The sequence below is a fragment of the Ptychodera flava genome, chromosome 5, assembly GCF_041260155.1.
Source record: "Ptychodera flava strain L36383 chromosome 5, AS_Pfla_20210202, whole genome shotgun sequence".
In the NCBI taxonomy this organism is placed as follows: Eukaryota; Metazoa; Hemichordata; class Enteropneusta; family Ptychoderidae; genus Ptychodera; species Ptychodera flava.
This window is the reverse complement of record NC_091932.1, coordinates 29,673,338-29,693,886: the sequence shown is the minus strand read 5'-3', so window position 1 is coordinate 29,693,886 and position 20,549 is coordinate 29,673,338. Positions and strand designations below refer to the sequence as shown.

Below are 20,549 nucleotides of genomic sequence, written 5' to 3'. Positions count from 1 at the left end.
AAGGAAATTCATGCTCACATGCTATAATCTCCATCACTATAACTTCCTATAAACCACATAATACTACAGCCATCTTTAACAAAAGGCGGCATTTTGAAGAAAGCAGACGATATCTTACAAAAATACTTCAAATTAAAATTCAAACCAAGCAATCACCGACGTAGATATCAAACTAAAAGGTCCATACTATTTTGCATCTTAACTAGCTTCATGAATAGTGATCAAGGACTAACTCGAAGTGTTTTGAAACGAGAAGGGAAATCAACTCCATGAGTTTAAATCTTTAGCCAAAACAAAAGGGCACTTATCAGCAATAACAAGCCAGAACTAGATTAAATGAGCCAATAACAAGCCAAAAACATGTTTCGCCCATACATTAAACTACAACCATAGTGTCCGCCCATCCTAGAAATCACGCCTTCTACGATATGTTTGGTATTACTAGACACCTCTGTGACAGTGCTCATAGGAACACCTGGAGTATGAAATTAAACTGAATAGAGACTTTTTGAATAACAAGAAAATTCACATTTATTTAAATAATATTGTTGATGTAAAAATGACAGAAGAACCACTCAAATGAGCTTCGAATTTGTGAGAAAACATTAGTAGGAAAGAAAGTCAACATCATGGGAAAGAATGGAAGTCGACTTCGAGATTGCTGGTGTGAAATTTTCTTATCATGCTTATATTATCGTAAATTCCATGTATAACTGTTTGACCAGGTTTGACATCATGTTCACCAAACAACAAGCCACAGTAGAACGTTGTGATACCTCACTGAAAGTTAACAGTTGCCACTGTAGAAAGCGTGTTCTGTAACCTCCTTAGATACTTCAGAAAGTCTGGCATTTCGCAGACAACTTTCATGGCAGACATAGATGCAGACAATGGAAACAGTGCCTAATAGAAACCCATTCACATGATGGTGTTAAGTTGGGTGTTGGCTTTGCAAGAGCCCTGGTAAAACTGTAAATGATATGTGCCAGTTCGAGTTGTAAACCTAAGAGATAAGCCTGTGAAGATATATAAGCATATGAATCTCTGTGTATTGAGAAGTTACTGACAATTATGATGTTCTTGCACCTGTATCGAATTTAGATGCTAGAGATGTTGACGCATGTAATGATGATAATGTACACTAGACAAAATGCTTCATATGCGCTTAGCATATTTACCTATATTGATGTATATGGAACAGAATACTAATTGCATGTGCAGCGTATATCTTTGTATATGGAACATTCCAATACGTTGATATGCGTAGCATATTTCTATGCAGATCATGAGTATACGTAATGCAGATGTTTGCACACTAAGTGTACACTGTAGTTTTGCATTTTATTAGCATACGTACTGTATACTGAATGTATTTGACACATGTACAGAATCAGTATATGTGTATATATTGTTGTATATCAAGCATTTTGCCCAGTGCAAGTGAATTTCGGATCTAGGCAATGTGAGGCTGAGACGGAGACTGAGGTAGCAACCAGGTGAATGACTGGCAACAAGCCCGGATAAAGTATCGCCAAAGGGTAATTCAAGGAGCCACATGAATCTGTGAGAGATGAGACAGCTTGATGAGCTGTTAATGGAATATGATATCATATTTATGGAACATGACAAAGATTTGGGAAAGTCAAATATTGTGCAACATCGTAGTGATACTGGCGAGAATCCACAAAAACGTACATATGAGAACATAAACAGAACAATATGTTAGATAATGATGTGATCTGACATTCGTCCACCTTTGGTCCAGCCTATCTGTGTGAATTACCGGAACTTGAACAATATTACTAAGAAGGATGTTTACCGACGCCAACGCATCGAAGATAGTCTGGATGCCCTTTGGCAAGCACACTACTTTTTGACAATGGACTTAGCATCAGGATATTGGCATATTGAAGTCGCATTGGGGAATAGGGATAAAATAGCTTTGTTTCATACAACGGACTCAGCGAATTAAACGTTATGTCATTTGGTTTGTGTAACGTGCCAAGCATCCGTCAGTGCTTGATGGAATTATAAGTTGCTAGACTCCGAAGGGTAATTATGCCTGATTTATCTGGATGACATTGTGGTGTTTTCTGAAGACATTTGATGAACACCTCAAATATTTGCGGTCCAGAGGTCTTCAAATCGATTTTGAGAAGTTGGACAGAAATTAAAATGTAGGAAATGTCACTTCTGGGAGACTGAAATAAAGTATTTAGGACATATCTTTACACAAGACGGAATTACACCGAACCAAATTGAAATTCATACAGTAAATAACTATCCACGTCCGAATGGTATTCTTCAGTTACAGAATTTTCTTTGGATTAGCATCGTGCCATCAACTAGTTGTGCCAAACTTTGCCAAAGGGACTTATTGTTACACACTGTTGATGAAGGACAATGCATTTAAATGAAGTATCGGATGCGAATACGTCTTTTGCACTTTGAAGTCAGTGCTTATTTCAAGTCCACAACTCGCGATCGGACATCCTGATTTTAGTGAATCCTTTGTTCTGCATATAGATGCATGGGACACTGGCATTGGATCGTGTTTAATACAGGTACGTGGCAATAAAGGAGGTTAAATTCTTATGCCAGTCGAATTTTCTCAAACATGAGAAACTCTATTCGACAATCTTGACATTATTTGGTCGATTAAGCATTTCTGACCATAACCTCAATGTAGATGCTTTACTGTTAATACTGACCACAGCCCACCGAAATGTTCAATGACCATTCAGGAGCCTAGAGGTTGACTCGTCCCCTGGTCGTTGACCGTCAAGGATATGACTTTGAAATTCAGCACCACCCAGGGACAAAGCATGGAAATACAGATGGGCTTTCCAGACGACTGGACAATGATGATGAAGACAGGAGAGACTTTATTATTGCAGCTACAGAAAACCCTTGACTTCCATGAGAATAGTTTAGAGAATTGCAACAATGTGATTTGACTTTACAAGCGCTAATATCGTATGTGATCGATGATGAATTCCTCGCTGATACAAAGATATCTAGGACAGTTGTTTTACACGGTGAACAATATGTTATTGAAGATGGTGTGCTGTATCATCTTTGGATGCACGCCCAAGGAAGAAAGTGAGGAGACGTGCATAAACAGTTTGTCATTCCTAATGCCTTACTGGACAAAGTGATGACGTTGTGCCATAATGAAATTGCCTAAGGTCATTTAGGGTTCCACAAGCTGTACAGTAAAATACTGAACAATTCTATCGTTCTATTTATGGTTTGGAATGTAAAGAGATAGCGAAGACATAGGTCATGTGTTGACTGTCTTCATAGAAAACTCCAAAGAATCTATCAGTTGCCCAGTTGCAGCCTATCTGTAGGCCCCTTTGATTTTCTGGCTGTAGACGTATTAGGACCGCTTCTGAATACAGAAACAAGTAACCACTTTATGTTTATTTGGACACCTTGACGTTTTTGCCATTAAAAGACTACTGCGGATGCTGTCGCTCGACTGGCAGTCTATGAGAATATTACTCATCATTCTGCACCTCGGACATTATTATTTAATCGTGATAGAAACTTCCTATCCACTTTGGTGAAAAAGCCGCATAAAATAATTAACTGTAGGAAAGAATATTCGCAGGTTGATGGACTTGTAGATATTTTCAAAGGAGCACTCTTGACGATCTTATTAATGTAAGTCAGACACAATCAGACTAACTGTGATCTATTGTTGCCGACGGCCAACCCGTCATATAAACAAGACTCGACTAGGAAGTCGCCTTTCTGTACGTTGTACTAACAAGAACTAAGATTACTGTCTGATGTGATCCTTACTAAACTGACGACAATGTTCATCGATCATAGAGGCTGTAGTGAAACAGTGATTTAATGACTGAATGAGATTCAGCCACTTGTCACGATAATATTCAGTTAGCACAATAAAAGCAGAAAGCAAATAAGACAAGCGTGCTAAGGACTTTGACTGTGACTTTGGAAATAACAAGAATTATCACCACAGCTGCTGCATCCATGAAACTGATGCTACCGCGTAATAAGAATGAATTACCTCCAAAGATATTGGCTACTATTTGTCGTACATGAAGGTCTGTCAACGCATCCGCCTGGTCTCTACCTTTCAATTCTGCTTGGAACTTCAAAACATCATGAACAACATCAGAAACGCTACCTATCAGAGAAGAAAGTTGAAGTGACCATAAATTACTGACATCGAACATTATCATTCTAAGTTCTGATAGCATTTGTTGGAGTAACAGATTGTCAAACTGACCAATTCTGAAAAAAAAGATTTCATCATGAGGAGGAGCATAATGGCAGTGATAATGTTGATGATGATTGTTTTTGTATTTGTTGCTAAAATTAATAATATTTTTATAGTGCAGTGTTAAAAGTTAGATATTATTTGTATATGATGGAACGAAGACTTCAGTGTGAATCATTACGAATATAAAATAAATTGTGTCGAGAGGAAGCTTAGAAACAGAGGAACCTGATGACTACGTTGACGAGAGTACAGAATCTCCATGATATTTAAACATAGCTACTCACTTTTTGCGAACGAGACCATATAAGTGCAAACTCCAGCTCATTCTTCCTATCTCATACTTGTCACATATGATTTTTGACTATGCGATCATTTCAATATTCCTACGTTTAGTAATTTATTACATACCTTCTTGTATATTCATCCTATGATCGTCGATCTTTGACTGGAAAAATGTTAACCACGTTTTGGTAACCTTCTTCACCTGACGAATGGCATTGGTTGGTATATACTTAAATATTGGCTCAAAGTCAGCCAGCGTGCCATTTCCAAAGACATCTTCCACATCTTTAGTGATCTGCATGATGTTTTGTAATTCTGTGTCATCAAAGTCATAGCTGAAAAAGGACACGATAAATGTCTAGATGACGAAGACGTAAGACATGCCACTGTTCCCCAATGATAAATGTCAAGAGAATGTCACGGACTTCAAGGAGATGAGTCCCTATCAATTTCAAGTAATAATGGTGCTACAATACTAATCACGATGATTTCTATGAGACCATTAGAGAATATTCTTTAATAAGCTTTAAAATTAACTTTAGAATAAGATATCCTAAGGCTTAAATTGGTTTCATTTCTCCAATAGCATGTAAAAGTCTGAGATATTTGTTTTCGCAATAAATACATGAACAGCAGACAACTGTGTCTTAACGAAACATCAATAGAATGAAGTGTCTTAATGGTCTTAATGACACAAAGAAAGACTTTCAAAAATATGTATTTGATTCCACGTCATCAGCAGAGCAAATCAGAATAAGTCTTAAAACAACTCCATGCTCTCAAGATTACATGTACATTAACATTTCAAAATAATAAGCTCTCAACGGTGAAAATAGTTATTATCATTCGATTTCACCCTATGCTATTTTGGCCAGAATAATGCATTTATCTCAAAATGAGAATTATTACCGACTGCTGAGTTGAGAATCACAGATTTCATAAGATCATTTGCTTCAAAACTCCACTGACAGAACTCGAGCACTCGCGAGCTCGTGGTCTTTTTTCAACGAAATGATAAAAAATTAGGTTTAGAAATTTTAAGTGATATCCAAGGGAAGAACATTTGTAAATCAGCGATGAGCAATGATTTAAACACAGCAAAGGTGACTTTCAACTATTTAAACAGCTTCACATAATTATCTGAATGCTGAGGGTATTACACCGTTATTCCTCCTTTTTAATGTCAATAATGTAAGGTACTGCAAAGTGTGCACAAGGATGCTAGCGCTGCGTAGGAAGTTGGAAAATACTGCCCGTTCGCAAACTTCGCGGTATTTGCGCCCTACCGCATCATGGAATCTTATATTCGTGACTCTGGCATCCAATTAGTCGAGTTGTGACCATTACCATTACCACGACAAATTTTCCTGCAATTTCCAACGCCGGGATGGGGCGCGATCTAGTGTGCGCTGAAAGTCTGTGCAAATATATGTTCAGAGCCTCTAACTTAACGCTGTAGGTCCTAAGGAAGTGTCTTGGTTAATCAGTCGATTTTATAGAGAAAACATTCATTCGCGATGGCAAATATATAATATTATATATATTGATAATTGACATGATCGAAGGTTTGAGGTAATCAAAATGTTCAACAAAATGAAATGGTATCAATCGTTGGCCGCATTTTTCATGACGGCCCTAAAGCCTGTGCAAGCTTTCATAAAAAGAGTTTGCAAATTTATCCTGCATTTCTTTTCAACATACGAATGGCCCGAAAAATCTCGCCCGTCTTATTGGAAATCAAAATCTATGAGTAGTTCAGATCAGCTAAGAGCTAAACTACCCTAGATATCGGGTTATGTTATAGTGAATTGAGGCTACAACATTGTATAAAGTTTACCTAAATCCATAATTGACATTGTTCGTTGTAGGTTAAAATCCTATGTTTGAAAATAAATTGGATAATTATTTATAGCTATGAAGTATGTGGCTTCGTGTACGGTGGATATGCAAGATATAGCTATATGGATTTTACGACAAAACATCAAACTGCTGGCTTTCAAACAACAACTTTATGAGACTACGTCTGACGCTAACTTGGTCATTTTATCATGGATGAGTGTATTTAAATAGGCAAACAAACTTACTTGTGACCGAAGCAAATATTTGACATCACATTACAAACACACAACTTCAGTATTGATTCCGGATCGAACGGCTCTCCATTCTTGTCAACAATAGCTTTCTTTAGACGAGGAAACGCCTCCTTTGTCACAATTTTTTCCAATGTGTATCCGCTGGCGAAATTCCTAAAACAATACAAAAGCTGTAGTTAATTAAATATATTTAATTTGATGTGCCTGTTTTTGTTTCCTTCGCATAAGGAATGGAATCTTCATCCACCAACGGGTGATTAGTAGAACTCAAGGGAATTCATGAAGTAGCATTATGTGCTTGACCGATTTATAGTGATCTAATTATTGCATCGTTACTTTCTACTTATAACGATACAGGGCGTGTAAGTAGTTTGTCAATTCTAATTGATTTCAAAATTTGTCAGATTTTCATCCCAACTTTATTCGTATTATTTGCTCTCACCTTGACGGTGTGAAATATAATTCTGTGTGCAAGTTTTAGTCAAGCATGAATTGAAAATTTATGGAAACCAAGAAATGTACCTCATTCGTTTAAAGCTAAATTCAAAACATACTGTGGTAAACGTTTCATAACAACAGTTTTCTAATTAAATCAACTTAAAGGCAGGGGGAGCCTATAAATACCCCCTATCTCCCTGGGCATTCATAATCCAATATGAGTGGCGTTTGGTAACAGCGTCAACGAATGCTCCCGAAAATCTGGAGCTTTCAACAACCATGGTGTAAATTAAAGCACTGTTCCAACATATTACGTTTTGTGAATACTTGTTGCATCATCTTATTGGTGAAATTCTCTCATTTTTTTCCATTTTAAGTTGATTTTTGATGCCAAAACTGCTTCGATGTTGTGTTCAAAGCGTCCACAGAACAATAGATGAAAGCATTCAAACAGCTGCCAATCACGAGGGGACGCGAAAAGGTGCAAACGATCAAACATTTGATGTGTACATCGGATCGATTACGATGTCAACAATGAATAAACGATTCTTACAACTGAGCAAAATACTTGACCAACGGTTACTGAACACGAGTCTCAGATGAGTTCAAACACAAATGGACTGCTTCATCGGTTTCAAGCAGATTGCCTCTCCCTGTTTGTTTGTTGATCTGTGTACCTGTAGGCCTATGAATGGGTGATGTGTATGTTGACCTGCAGTACGATATTTTATGATAGATCTCTTTTGGAAGTATATAGTGGCCTAGCCCTGCGTACGATGCCGTGTGTTCCCGGCGTTATACGGCCTCCCACCACGTCTCTGCTGATTGCCATGGACAAAACCGGCAACATGTGGATCCAATTTAGACGGAGCACGAACAACTACTTTTCTGACTGTTTTCGGCCGAAATCAACTCGAGTCCGATCCAAATCCAATTGCCTACCCAAATCACTCAACCGCTCACAGAGTGCGAAAAGAATGCTCTCGTGACGTCTAAGTTGTTTGCTGGCGATGCATGGTCAATGCCACGTTCATGCCACGATTATGCAGGTGCCCATGAGCTGCATTATTTCCTGTCGGGTCGGGGCGATGAAACTAAATCGCGATTGACTCATCTCTGTCGGATTTGACCAAAAAGAGACACTTGAAATAGATTATAGCATCAAATGTTGACATTCAGACTGAAACATGATGAAAGGTCTGAAGATCGCCATGATGTCATTCTTCTCTACACGTTTTTCTGAGCTTGTGTTTTACTAAATTGCTCTAATATTATCTGACGTTTTTTGATCAATTTTTCTTTCCCAACCAGGGCACAAAATTACCTTTTTTACTTTCATAGTAACCTAGGATTCATTTAATTCGCAGATTACATGTAATAGACTCTTATGTTCTTCCTCGATTGTCTGTGACTGATTTTGCTTTCCCGATATCGATATTGCGTTCGCACTCACATGTCTTGAACCTTACGTCATTCACTGAAATAGTTTTCGGACAAACTCAAGAAATTCGACAACTACTAACGAATAGTCGGCAAAATTTACAGAGACTAGCAATAATAATTATGTTCATTTTACCATCTTTAGCTAAGCGGATTCGCTTGGCGGAAGCAGTATATAACGATCTGAGTTCCCAGTTTTACCCTACCGTGTGAGTGTAGTATTCGAACGAGTGAGATCATAATCTTACGATGTTCCGAGTGGCCTGGAGATTTTTTATAATATACAATAAATTGACCCTATTAAAATTACTCTGTTTTACATTGCTTGGATATTGATATTTTTTTCTATACTTTTTGACTTTTGAATTTTTGATTCTCCATTGGCGGCAGCACATGTACGGTTACAACCGTCATGTGATGACCGGAGTGCGATTGTAAAGTTGTCGGGAACAGTTGTTGTTCAGAAGAAAAATCATTTTGTATTTAAAGGCTGCAGTTCGGGATTGTTCATGATAAACAGCCAATTATACATTTCCTACATCTTTGGAACGGGGATTACGGTAATCTTTCATGTGTTGAAAATTTTGTGAACGTCTTTGCAATGTGTTCCCACGATGAGTGTGAACTGATTCTTTGTTAGTAAAAATTGTCAGAAATGGTCCAGTGACCGTGATAAAATAGACACAGATGTGAAACCATTGCGAGGAAGATAGTAAGAAATTCACATTGCAATATTTACTGTCGTATTTCTCAGCAGGAATAACCCATTTTTACACGTTGTGTATAAGAAGAGCAAGCAGGTGTTCGGCGGTCAATTGCTTCTATCATATTATTATTATTATTATTATTTAATTCTTAACAAACGCACTACACATACGTCTCAGTGCATTGTACATACAATAAAGGACAAAAAAATAGACAAAGTTATCAAATAGTAAAACAACTCGGAATTGACTTAAAAAATGAAATGATGAATTAAAAATTAAAAAATGAGATAAAATATAGTGTCCAGTTAAAACCGATTCCAATAGAATAAAATATAGAATTGAGTAGTCCCTGTAAAAACATAAATGGACCTATGAATAGTACTTAGTAAAAAGATGTGTCTTTAAACCACGTTTAAACCAGTCAATAGTTTGAGCAGTACGAATTTCATGCGGCAAAGAATTCCATAAATCAGGTGCACACACAGAAAAGGCTCTTTGACCGTACGCTTTATTAAACTTCCCTCGTGGTGGCACTAACCGTACGGAGTTCGATGATCGCAGGTCTCTGGATGGGACATACATTTCGGTCAGTTCTTTCAAGTAAAGTGGTGCGATTCCATGAACAACTTTAAAGGTAAGTAGCAACACTTTAAATATAATGCGAGCCTCTATTGGAAGCCAATGCAGATCAGTTAAAACTGGAGTGATGTGACAAAATCTACGTGTACGGCTAACGAGGCGAGCTGCAGCGTTTTGGACTGATTGGAGACGTGCAAGTTGATCTTTGTGGACACTATAGAGGAGACTATTACAATAGTCCAATCGGGAAGTGACAAACGCGTGGATTAATTTCTCTGTGATTGCTTTATCCAGTAAATTACGTATCTTGCTTATCCTAGATAATGAAAAATAACCATTCCTGCAGATCTGACTTATATGATTTGACATGGAGCCATCACTGCTGAGAGAAACACCTAAATTCCGAACGGAGAGAGAAGGAATGATGTTGATTTCACCTACTCTCAGGCTGGTCAGTGGTACAGTATCTGATTTAAGGCGCGATGAGAAGTGGACGACCTCTGTCTTATTATCGTTGAGAACTAGCAAGTTACATTTCATCCATCCGCGAATTTCGTCGACACATGTCTCAGCATTGACTTTCACGTCATTTGGATTGTTACAGACAACATAGATTTGCGTATCATCCGCATACATCATATAATCAAGATCGTGAGCAATAATTACATCTTCTAGTGGAGCCGTGTACAAGGTAAAGAGGATTGGTCCTAACACTGAACCTTGTGGGACACCAAACTTCATGAATGAATTCGACGATGTTGAAGAGCCCACCTTGACGTGTTGATTACGATTTAACAAATACGACCGGAACCAAGACAAAGCTGTGCCAGTAATGCCAAAACGAAATTCAAGTCTATGTAGAAGCACCTCGTAATGATCTTGATCACAGCTATTTGGCGAGAAGACAGCGGGTACTTATAATCTCGCAAAATTATTGACATCATGTCTTTGTATTGACAATTTTCGATCGGAGGCAGTTCAAATCAACAGCCGTGGTATATTAGGAATCGTGTTTATCATGGACACCGAGCTACCTGCTATCAACAGTACGTTATGTACCATCGGCGGTATCACATTGGTCGTAATCTTGTCTAATTCTGCCCCGCCTTTTGTACCGTCCTGAAAAAGCTAGAATTATTTTACCCTGACATATAATACAGCGACCTTGCACACTTATGACCATTCCAATGTTTCTGTTGGGGTTTGTTGGCTTTTTAATTTGCTCCGTGGCCCCGGTAAGATTTTTTTCAATACGATACACAGTTTGAATTTTTTTTCAACGTAAATTTAGTATATTGCCAGTTTGTTGGGTAAAGTTGTCTGGAATGAAAGTTTGAGTTGACGCTGACAGAGTAGACGTCGAGCCCGGTACAGTTGACTGAGATCCGGTCGGTTTGGGGTCGTTTAGTCCGGAAACCTGCAGAGTTCTGTATGATCATCGTTCGGAATTTAGGTGAATTTTTTGGTCAAAGTAATTCTGTAACAATGTATGCCAGATTCCTTGTGTTGTTTTTGTCACCGTCATACGCGTATACGGACGGTTTTCGATTAAAAACGGTAAAAATATCCAGTGGTCGTAAATGCGTGCACAGTTTATTCAGTGACTGTTTACGCAGCAGTCGTCGATTCGACTAGGATTTGCCACCATGTAACAACTGTAAACACCGCGTCAACAGTCAATACGAAAATTTTGTGCTGAATCGAGTAAGATAATAATTTGCTTGCAGGGGGAAAGGTCAGTCCATCATCCGTCAAAGTTGTTGATCCAAAAAATCTCCACTGTGCACCAACTACATGAGTGGCTGTTATAGTTATTCACGTAGTTCCATTGGCTTTCCTCTGTCCCTTGTTACGAGCTATGTTCAAAATGCGTCAAGCTACGAATATCGGTGAAGTACCGGGTACATTGATTTTGTTCAAAGCCACTGCCTGTTTGTTCCCCGTGTTGTTTTTTGTGTCCCTAACGTTGGCTGGCTCTATATGCGTACAAACATAGCAGTCGGGATTAAGATTTCCTGGATAAATAGATACACTCATAGTTTATTCCGCCTCTGACGCAAAGATACACACTGTTTTACATGTGCCACTCCTAGGCCCTGGGATCGATTTCCATACCTTTAAGCTAGGTGTAATTGTATCGTGTGCGACAATTTTCAGTAGGTCATTTAATAAATAAACATAAAAAGCACGGTTTCACGAGTCGCAGAAACACCCCTTTAGATATTAAACTGCTGTTAACGTTGTGGATTCTGTAATTTCTATAACGCTTTTACAATGGGCATATTACCCTTACGGCTTTCCTGAATCAATAAAATTCTAAATGGTGACAATCTTCCCAAAGTACCATAAAAGTATAACTTTTTAACTTTTAAAGCACTTAGACCAATAAATTACAGAAAATGAAAGAAGTAAGCCGTTATCATCATGATCTTCTCAGAGTAAAGCCGATTTAATTTGCTGACTGGTGTGATTAATACAGTATTCCTGTGACAAATATGTATTATGACGAATACTGAAGGAAAACTATTGATGAAACACAAAAGTAAATGAAAAAGCTACGACGAGAATTTTTTTTAAAAACCCATAATAATGCTGAAATCACACGCGAGCCGAAAGGGGTCAAACTTTATTCTTTTATGACCTGTTCAGTATACTTCAAGTGTTGAAAGTAAAAGTATTTGCAAACAGATGATGGTCTTCCTGGCGTCCTCAGCTATCCTGACTTTCTTAAATAGGGCTTACCTGACGGCTTGGTATCCAATTTTACGCAAAGCCTTCCACTTCTTAGTGAAAGAACCACTTGAAATATTTTGTCCTCCCTCGCTCAATACGTCCACTATAAAATATATACAGTGACAAAAACATTCATCATAACCCTTCCAATGCTTAAATGCTTAGACGATGGCAATGTTTATGTCATTTTGATAGTTAACCGACCGAGTCCACTTTCATATGTAAAGTCAAAGATACTCCAGTAACAATATACTATGGGATGTTTCGGCAACATTTAACAACAATACATCTACTTTAATGCCAACGTGAACAGTCCCGACCCGTTAAACGTCTATGCACGTTGCATCTTATTATGTTTTCACGTGTACAACCGTATTAATGATATGTACTTGCCTTGGAATTAAGAATATCCCAGCGCACTACTTTCAAAAGGGTTTTGAGTGTGACGAAGATTTTCAAGGTACGTTTTCAAATCGATACCAGTTGTGCTATATGAAAATTTTAGGGCAGAGCTATAACGTTGCATTTTCCGGTAAATTCGTGCTCTTATTAGTGTCATACAATGCGGGCAGCCAAATTTTAATGCAAGAATTACAGTGCATATATCAATTGAGGTTAACCCTGTCACAGAATAAATAATTTTAGCTCACAGCTATACATCCAGGGTCTTCCAGCAAATTCATCCTGTTTTTCCACGAGCGCTTCTCGAACAAGCTCCATGTTATTCAGCACAACAATCCACTGCATTCCGATTTTAAGGGTAAAAATATTACCATATGTCTTAGCGAAGTCTGAAATTGTCAATACAGGATTCGGGGCAAGATCTGAAACGAAATGGATGACAAAAATTGACACAGTTTCCGCTACGTTTTATTTCGATGAAGGAAGTTAGGCGAGTTTCCCGCCTTTTTATGAACAGGTCATTGGAAAACAATATATGATCAGTAAAACCTAACACATAGCTGGGTACAACTAGCCCAGTGAAATAAAGAAAGTGAACACGATATCCTTCGCAGATGTGGACCGGCTTGTTGTAATCTATCGACTCTTTTAGTTAGTAGACGGATAGTGAAATCTGCAATGTATGTTAATACTCGTAAATCATTTGTAAATGTCAGTATTACACTCAGAGTTTCTGTGCTGCTCACCGTTAATGAATTCCCTGTATTCGAAGCTCTCACTCCACATAATTGACATAACTTATACAAAAGCATGCTCCACAAAATTTATCAAATTTAGCGATTGACCATTACATGTTCTAATAATTAATATTCTTCATCTGCCAGTACTAAGATTAGATTGAAGACCACGGGAGGTTTATTAAAAATTATATGAAACAAAAAATGTTGGGAAAGTGGCAAGTAACCAGTAAGATATGCGTTTTTTTATTTTCACTCATTAAAAGTTTCAGTTGGTCAAAGTGACAGAACATCACGACCTCTTGTGCCTTTGCATAGGCACTAACTCATTTACTATACTGGCTTGTCTAGTATTTTGCTAGTTGAGACACAGCAGGACAAAGTTCGTTTTAATTACATGACCTCTGTATTTCTAAAGCCCAAATAGGATCTTTTTTTTACGGACACTATAATTTTTCTTCTGTTTTATATGAATAACACTCGCCTGTTGCATTTTGTAGTACAAGAACATACGATTTAACTTACCGCGTATGTTTCCAATGAACGGCAAACCTCTTGGGCCTGGGGGAAGACCAGCAGGTCTACGCATACTCCATAACGCAGCTATTAGTACAAAGGCTACCAGGACCATAAAAACGTTGACTGGACAACTGAGAAAGGCCTGGATCGTTCCCTCTGTTACATAACCATTATTAAAGCTAGCTCAATAATCTGTGAAAATGCACAGAAGAATTGCATCACTCTGGCTTGCCCCGTGGCTGGAGGCCAAGTCGGTGAAATTCGCAGGGGAAAGTGTCTTCGACACAAATATTGATTTTTTTTTATAAAAGAGGTATTTAACTAGCCTGTAAGGCAAGAACTAGTGGGTCTAAAATGTGCATATCTCATGCATACGTTTGGACTTATGTGTTTCAGAAGAAAGAGCGTGTCTATCTTTAGCATATCTCACTTATGTGTTTCACTTTGCCTCACTAAGAACAATTGGGGTCATCTTGGGGACTGCCTGGCGCCATCGCATTCCTGAAAAATAGACTGCACTTCCATGTATTCTGAAGGAAATTGTAATGTAATAAGGGGTATGCCGGTATCATGGTGACGTATGCAATAGTTCAATGAACACGAATGTCCTTTATGAAATCAAGCATGAGATGTACACATATAAGAAATGGTTTCATGGACATAACAAAGTATTAGTACAAAAACATGACATTCTAGAAAACAATCATGGTTATATGAACATAAAATGTGCTTTTAGAACACAAACATGAAATTTTACATCGCAGACATAAAATTAAGAACACGTTTTTTTTTATTTTGCAACAATTGGCTTGACATACTTATGTAGATCCACGTGCCTGTAAAATCGCCGCCTTTAATTGTGTTGACTTACATGGATAACAAAGTAGAGTAAAGCGTTGGTGGTAGGCAAGTTATATCACAGTATCTTGATCTACATGGGTGTTATCTTGTTCTTAATTGATAGTGTATAGGCGTAAAATAATTTGCATACAGTTGACATACGCAGGGCTTCGCATTTTGCTTTTGTTGCCGTCGGAGAGCTTACTTCGTGATTTAGAGAGTGCTCGTGATGCAATCTGTAGAAAGACCTCAATTTTGCGGAGATCATTTATGCAAATGCGCACGGGTGGTACACACAATTCTCTTTGATTTGTATCCTTGAAGCCTAGGTTACTTTTCTTATAACTTTTTCAGTTTTGGATATAAGCAATAATGTGCAGCATAAGAATGCATAATAACTAAAAAGTACGTTTAGATATTTCAGTGAAAGTTTCCAAATAACCATTAAAGTGTATGTCCCGCATAAATTCAAAGTTAATTTTGCTTAAAATGAGCTATGCTATATGATTTTGCCATTCCCACTCTATCAAATAAATGCATCAACCCAATGAAACGACGCGGTTAAATATTATTAAAATGCAATATGTTGTGCGACTTTGAAGTTAGCTGCCATTCGGGTCGTTTCGGAATTCGCGGGCATTGCCACCGGAAATGACGTAACTAATAGAATGTACGAGTGAGTGTGTTCACCTCGGCCATAGCGAATGCTTACCGCTGTGGCTTCAACATGGTGAGAAGTTACGCCTTTGGTGACTGAAGTAACTGCAGCCATTGTCAGTTTATTGCATTTAAGATGATGTATTAGCCGCATTTGACAAAATTACAAGAAAGGGTCGGAAAAGAGGCATTCAGACAAGCGTTTTCTGCGGTGCACATTTTCGAGTGCCGTGACTTAGAATAAACACGGTTCGGAAGCCAGATGTACGGTAAGATAGACTTTACAATTCCTGGAGTTACTACATCGATAATGTAATCGCAATGCCGTACCAGTACGACCATTGTCACCAGAAAGCTTCGCGTGTATCATCATCAACTGTGGACAAGAGCGAGAACAGCAGCAAGACTGCGACAGGTTGCCCAAAACATGTCAAGGATGCGGGGGCCGCGGAGAAGTATGGCCGTGTTTACATCCCCCAAGACTGATCGCCGATTCAGATGCTTTACGAAAGTGATTGTAAATAAATAAATGAATACAAGTACTAGATCCCATGCATGTGTGACTCTATAATTAGTAACGTTAGGAGATATCTAATTTTATATTCCTAAAAAGTTTACGTAGTGATTGACTGACTCTTTGCGAGACTGAACGATAGGTTGTGTATAATACAGCACGGCGCTGCCAGTAACAGTGACACAACGTGTAGCAAAGAAGTTTATACTGTTGACGAAGCAGTCGCGTTGTCGTCATCTGTTCCCTTCTGCTCGACTAAGTCTCCCCTAAAATATTTTAGCTTCTTTGAGAATTTCGCAGTCATGAAACAATGAACACTGTGATTTATATCGCTGACACTTAATCAAGAAAAAAACTGCGGAAGCGTAGCTGATCACTCCGTCACAGAAATGGCCGGCTGAGCCGCCGGCCTCGGGTGCCAGTGTGCCCGATATTTACATCATGTAGATTGTCAATTTTAATGTATCTCTTCCCGAGAATTTGGCTAGACATGTCTTTACGGTCACATATTTTTAAAAGTGCCAATGTTCATGTGAGGTTTTATAACGCCAAACTGAAGATTTTGCGGCGAGAATACTACCTTCAGTGTTTATGCTAACATGACCCTCAGCCTGTTCCACTTCCAGCTGTTGAATGATAGGAAAGATGTGTGTTTAAACGGTGGACAATTTTCAACTTGATCTCTACTACGTTTATCTACAAGCGTCATGGTGTAATTCAAATTTTTATATACAGATTTTGAACGAGGCAATTTGTGTTGAGAAGTAATAATAAGGTGGGATGGCAACTCCAGACATATCTATATTTTGTTAGCTTGCGGTTGTGTGTACGGTAGTGCACTGGTGTGTTTGACTGTGGTCACGGTGGGCTTGTCACTGACGCGACGGTCAACAAGAGTTCCGCTTTTGTTCTCGTTTAAGTTAAGGTTCCGACTGTTAAAATTTGCAGGCCTGTAAATTCTGAACAGCTTTGTCATATCTTCTGTGACGATGATATTCTCAGTTGCACTGCTTTCACTCATGAAATTATCACTCACTCATGAAATTATCACATAGTCAATGCACGAAGTCACCATCACCCATTCTATAGTGACGTCACAGTACTTACGCCAAAACGGGGCGAGCTCGGCAATTTCCGGAAAATGTCGCCATGATGGAAATCGAAAAGTGCAACTTTTCCCGTGTTTTCGTCGAAATAACATAATACAACCGTCTAAAAACCGCTCAAATAAGCTTCAGTTTGTGTGTAAATGTTTGTTTTATTAATACCAATTTCATTGACAACCAGAACTATAGTATATGCCCCAAGTCAAACGAAAAAGTCTCAAAATGTGGCAGGACTCACCCTTTAAACAACCATAAAAGTCACATTCTTTGGGTATCGTACTACAAATGCCATACTTGTTAGGCAGAAAGTTATAACGAACTGAAGGGGTCATCCTCTAACCTCTGAGAAAACTTAGCATTGAAATTTCTTTTGTCATTTCCTTTGGAAAAAATCAATATCCTATTGTTCCAAAAAAACAGGTGCAAATAGTCTCCCTACTTTCCATCAAGTAATTCTGTATGGCTGAAGACACGATCAGTGACAAAATTTACAAAAAATTCTATCTCCTCTCTCAATCATACATTATTCTCCAAGTCATTTAAAATGAGAATTGAGAAAAATGGTGTACTTAGAAGTACATTTTCAGAATTTTTACAACTAGTCTATGAATTTGTCTGCACATGGGACATTTGGTAGATTTCTCTGTGGAATCTCCGAGGGTACAATCATAATGAATTATGGGTAATTTACAGTACTGTGATGACCTGTAATTGTTTAAATTCGACAAAGTATGCAGCATAGGAAAGCAAGGTAACAACTGTTTAGTGGCATTTTTTCCAAGGCCTGGTCTTGACTTTATCTCCTAACAAGAACATTCCATATAACCAGATATGAACTAAATGTGCTCACGTGTTGATGTCCGGTGAATAGACTAGAAAATTTTAGCATTTACTCAACAGAACAACGAGTGCTAATGTGACTCCTGAATTGAAGGAATGACGTGTTATATGAATGACTTGTACACATTTTGACTTTGACAAAATTACAAATTTATTTATTAAGCATTGAAATTGACTGCTGATGACACAACATGTATTGACATTTATCAGACACTACTGGACGCATGAAATAATGCAGTATGACATGAATTACTGCATACTTTTTTACTGTTATAAATTGTGTAAAACAATTTTACCTTTGACCTGTCTCAAACGACGATGAGAAAATCAATTATACCTTTGACCTGTCTCAAACGACGACGAGCAAGGAGATGTTACGCAAAATTTGCAGACCTCAGATTAATCACTAATCAAAACAAAGAATAAAGACAGACAGTGTATATTCTGACAGCAGTTCAATTGAGCACACGGCGCGGAGTGGAAGACAGACTTCTGATAAGACTAGACGTGTATACGGTCTACTGCCAGAGTAACTATCTCTGACGAGGATTTATTGTATTATGTTTTTCAATATTCCTGTCAATACACCCAATTCATACCAAAGTAATGGACACCCCTGTGAGGTGTGTAATAAGAACCATCAGATATCTGTTATATCATTATATGTCGCAGGTTTCATCAACTTTCGCACAGTACTGTCAGAGTAATCACTAATTACAAAACTTTATTTAATATGTAAATGAGCTAATTATTAACTTGATACGCCCAATGCTTCTCAGTATAATTGAATATTGATCAGATCATAAAATGTAATGCTATACTTTTGGAGTAATATCAATAATTGCAAAGTTCGTTAAATATGCAAATGAACCCTTAATTAACTCCACACAACTAAATGCTTTACACCACAATTAGATATCTATCAGATTAGTATCTGCAGCAGAATTCATCAAATTTGGTGCAGTTATATCAGAGTTATATGACTAATCATAAAACTTTATTAAATATGCAAATAATCTATTTCATAACTTGACACAGCCCAATGCTTTTAAGTATGATTAGATATATATATATATATATATATATATATATATATATATATATATATATATATATATATATCAGATCGATATTTGTTGCACGTATCATCAAGTTTGGTGCAGGAATTTCAGAGTAATATCACTATTAACAAAAGTTCGTTAAATATGCAAATAAGCAGATAATTGACATGACACTCACAGAATCATCATTATGTTCTGAGATTGTCATCTGTGAAAAGTTTCATGAAATTTTGTGCAGTATTTCTTGATATATGCCTACACTATCATTACCGTCTCTATAGGGAAACCATGTACGGAAAAAATGATTTGCCTGCCAGTGTAAAAATGACAGAACAGTGAGGCAAGTTGTCTTGGTAAAACTGGGTTGTACGGCTGATTACGTAGGTCGATCGCTTTGTGCCTATTCGTTTATCCAGGTCATGTATCTTAGTACTGCTTGTAACATGAATTCAAAAAGCTAGCTTTGGAAAAGCAGCCATCTGTAACGGGGCCGGGGTAGGCTGCGTTTTTGCGGGTGATAAAAAGGTCAACACCGTTGCATTGTCCGGGGTTAACAAATTGATGACCCGGCAAAAACGCAGCCTGCCTCGCCATAGATAGCTGTATTTCCACAGCTAACAAATAGCGATCTTCTGATTACGTTTCATTTCTCTCTGTTCTGCATTTGTTGTGAAAATGTGTTGACAGTTCATGATCCCTTGATTTACGTGTCGCTACCGATACAATAATGTTTTCACAGATTTTATAATTAGGTGTGCAAATCATGCAAAATTGAACTGTTTTCACCAAATATTCAAGTTGAGAAGTGGACGTTTTGCAGATAAAGGGTAGAGCAAAGAGCGATCTGATTAAAATCAAATGTAGAGTACGGCGATGTCTATACTTACGAGTTATTCTCTTGCTGTCGCCTAGTGAGAGGCGACAGCAAAAAAATACCACGTAAATATAGACATCGCGTACTCTATATCTGATTTTAATCAGATTGAGCCAACTCGACGGCATTCATAATTCATTTGTTAGATCGACTAAGGGACTGGTCAGTTTCTTCGGCCTTGGGGCGGTCACCCTGATTTTTGACTTTGATGATGGGGAGTCTCCATGTTTTTGAAATGTCCAATTGGGGGATAAGTGTGTTTTCAATTTCGACACCGGCTCACACTTGCCTAGAATACATCGTGCCGGCCACAAATTTTATCATTCAGTTGCATTTTGGCGGGCCCTTCGGATTTAATAATTAGACATATTTTACAACGTGCCCTTCGGGCATGTGACTTCAATATACCAGACATATATCAGAGATATCTGTATGTTTAGGCGCGTTACTTTAAAATACAAAACATATT

The 20,549-nt window shown here is 37.9% G+C and overlaps 1 protein-coding gene across 1 annotated transcript in view; it reads right to left on the bottom strand.

Moving 5' to 3' along the window:
- LOC139133634 (cytochrome P450 1A1-like) overlaps nucleotides 1-20,549 on the bottom strand; it is a 122,002-nt gene that overhangs the window by 95,515 nt on the left and 5,938 nt on the right. The window contains exons 3-8 of the mRNA XM_070700383.1: nucleotides 14,195-14,380; nucleotides 13,181-13,354; nucleotides 12,540-12,633; nucleotides 6,625-6,786; nucleotides 4,667-4,875; nucleotides 4,043-4,162 (exon numbers count right to left, since the gene is read on the bottom strand). Coding sequence (XP_070556484.1) covers nucleotides 4,043-4,162; nucleotides 4,667-4,875; nucleotides 6,625-6,786; nucleotides 12,540-12,633; nucleotides 13,181-13,354; nucleotides 14,195-14,300 — 865 coding nt within the window. The 5' untranslated portion in view covers nucleotides 14,301-14,380. The remainder of the gene's footprint in view (nucleotides 1-4,042; nucleotides 4,163-4,666; nucleotides 4,876-6,624; nucleotides 6,787-12,539; nucleotides 12,634-13,180; nucleotides 13,355-14,194; nucleotides 14,381-20,549) is intronic.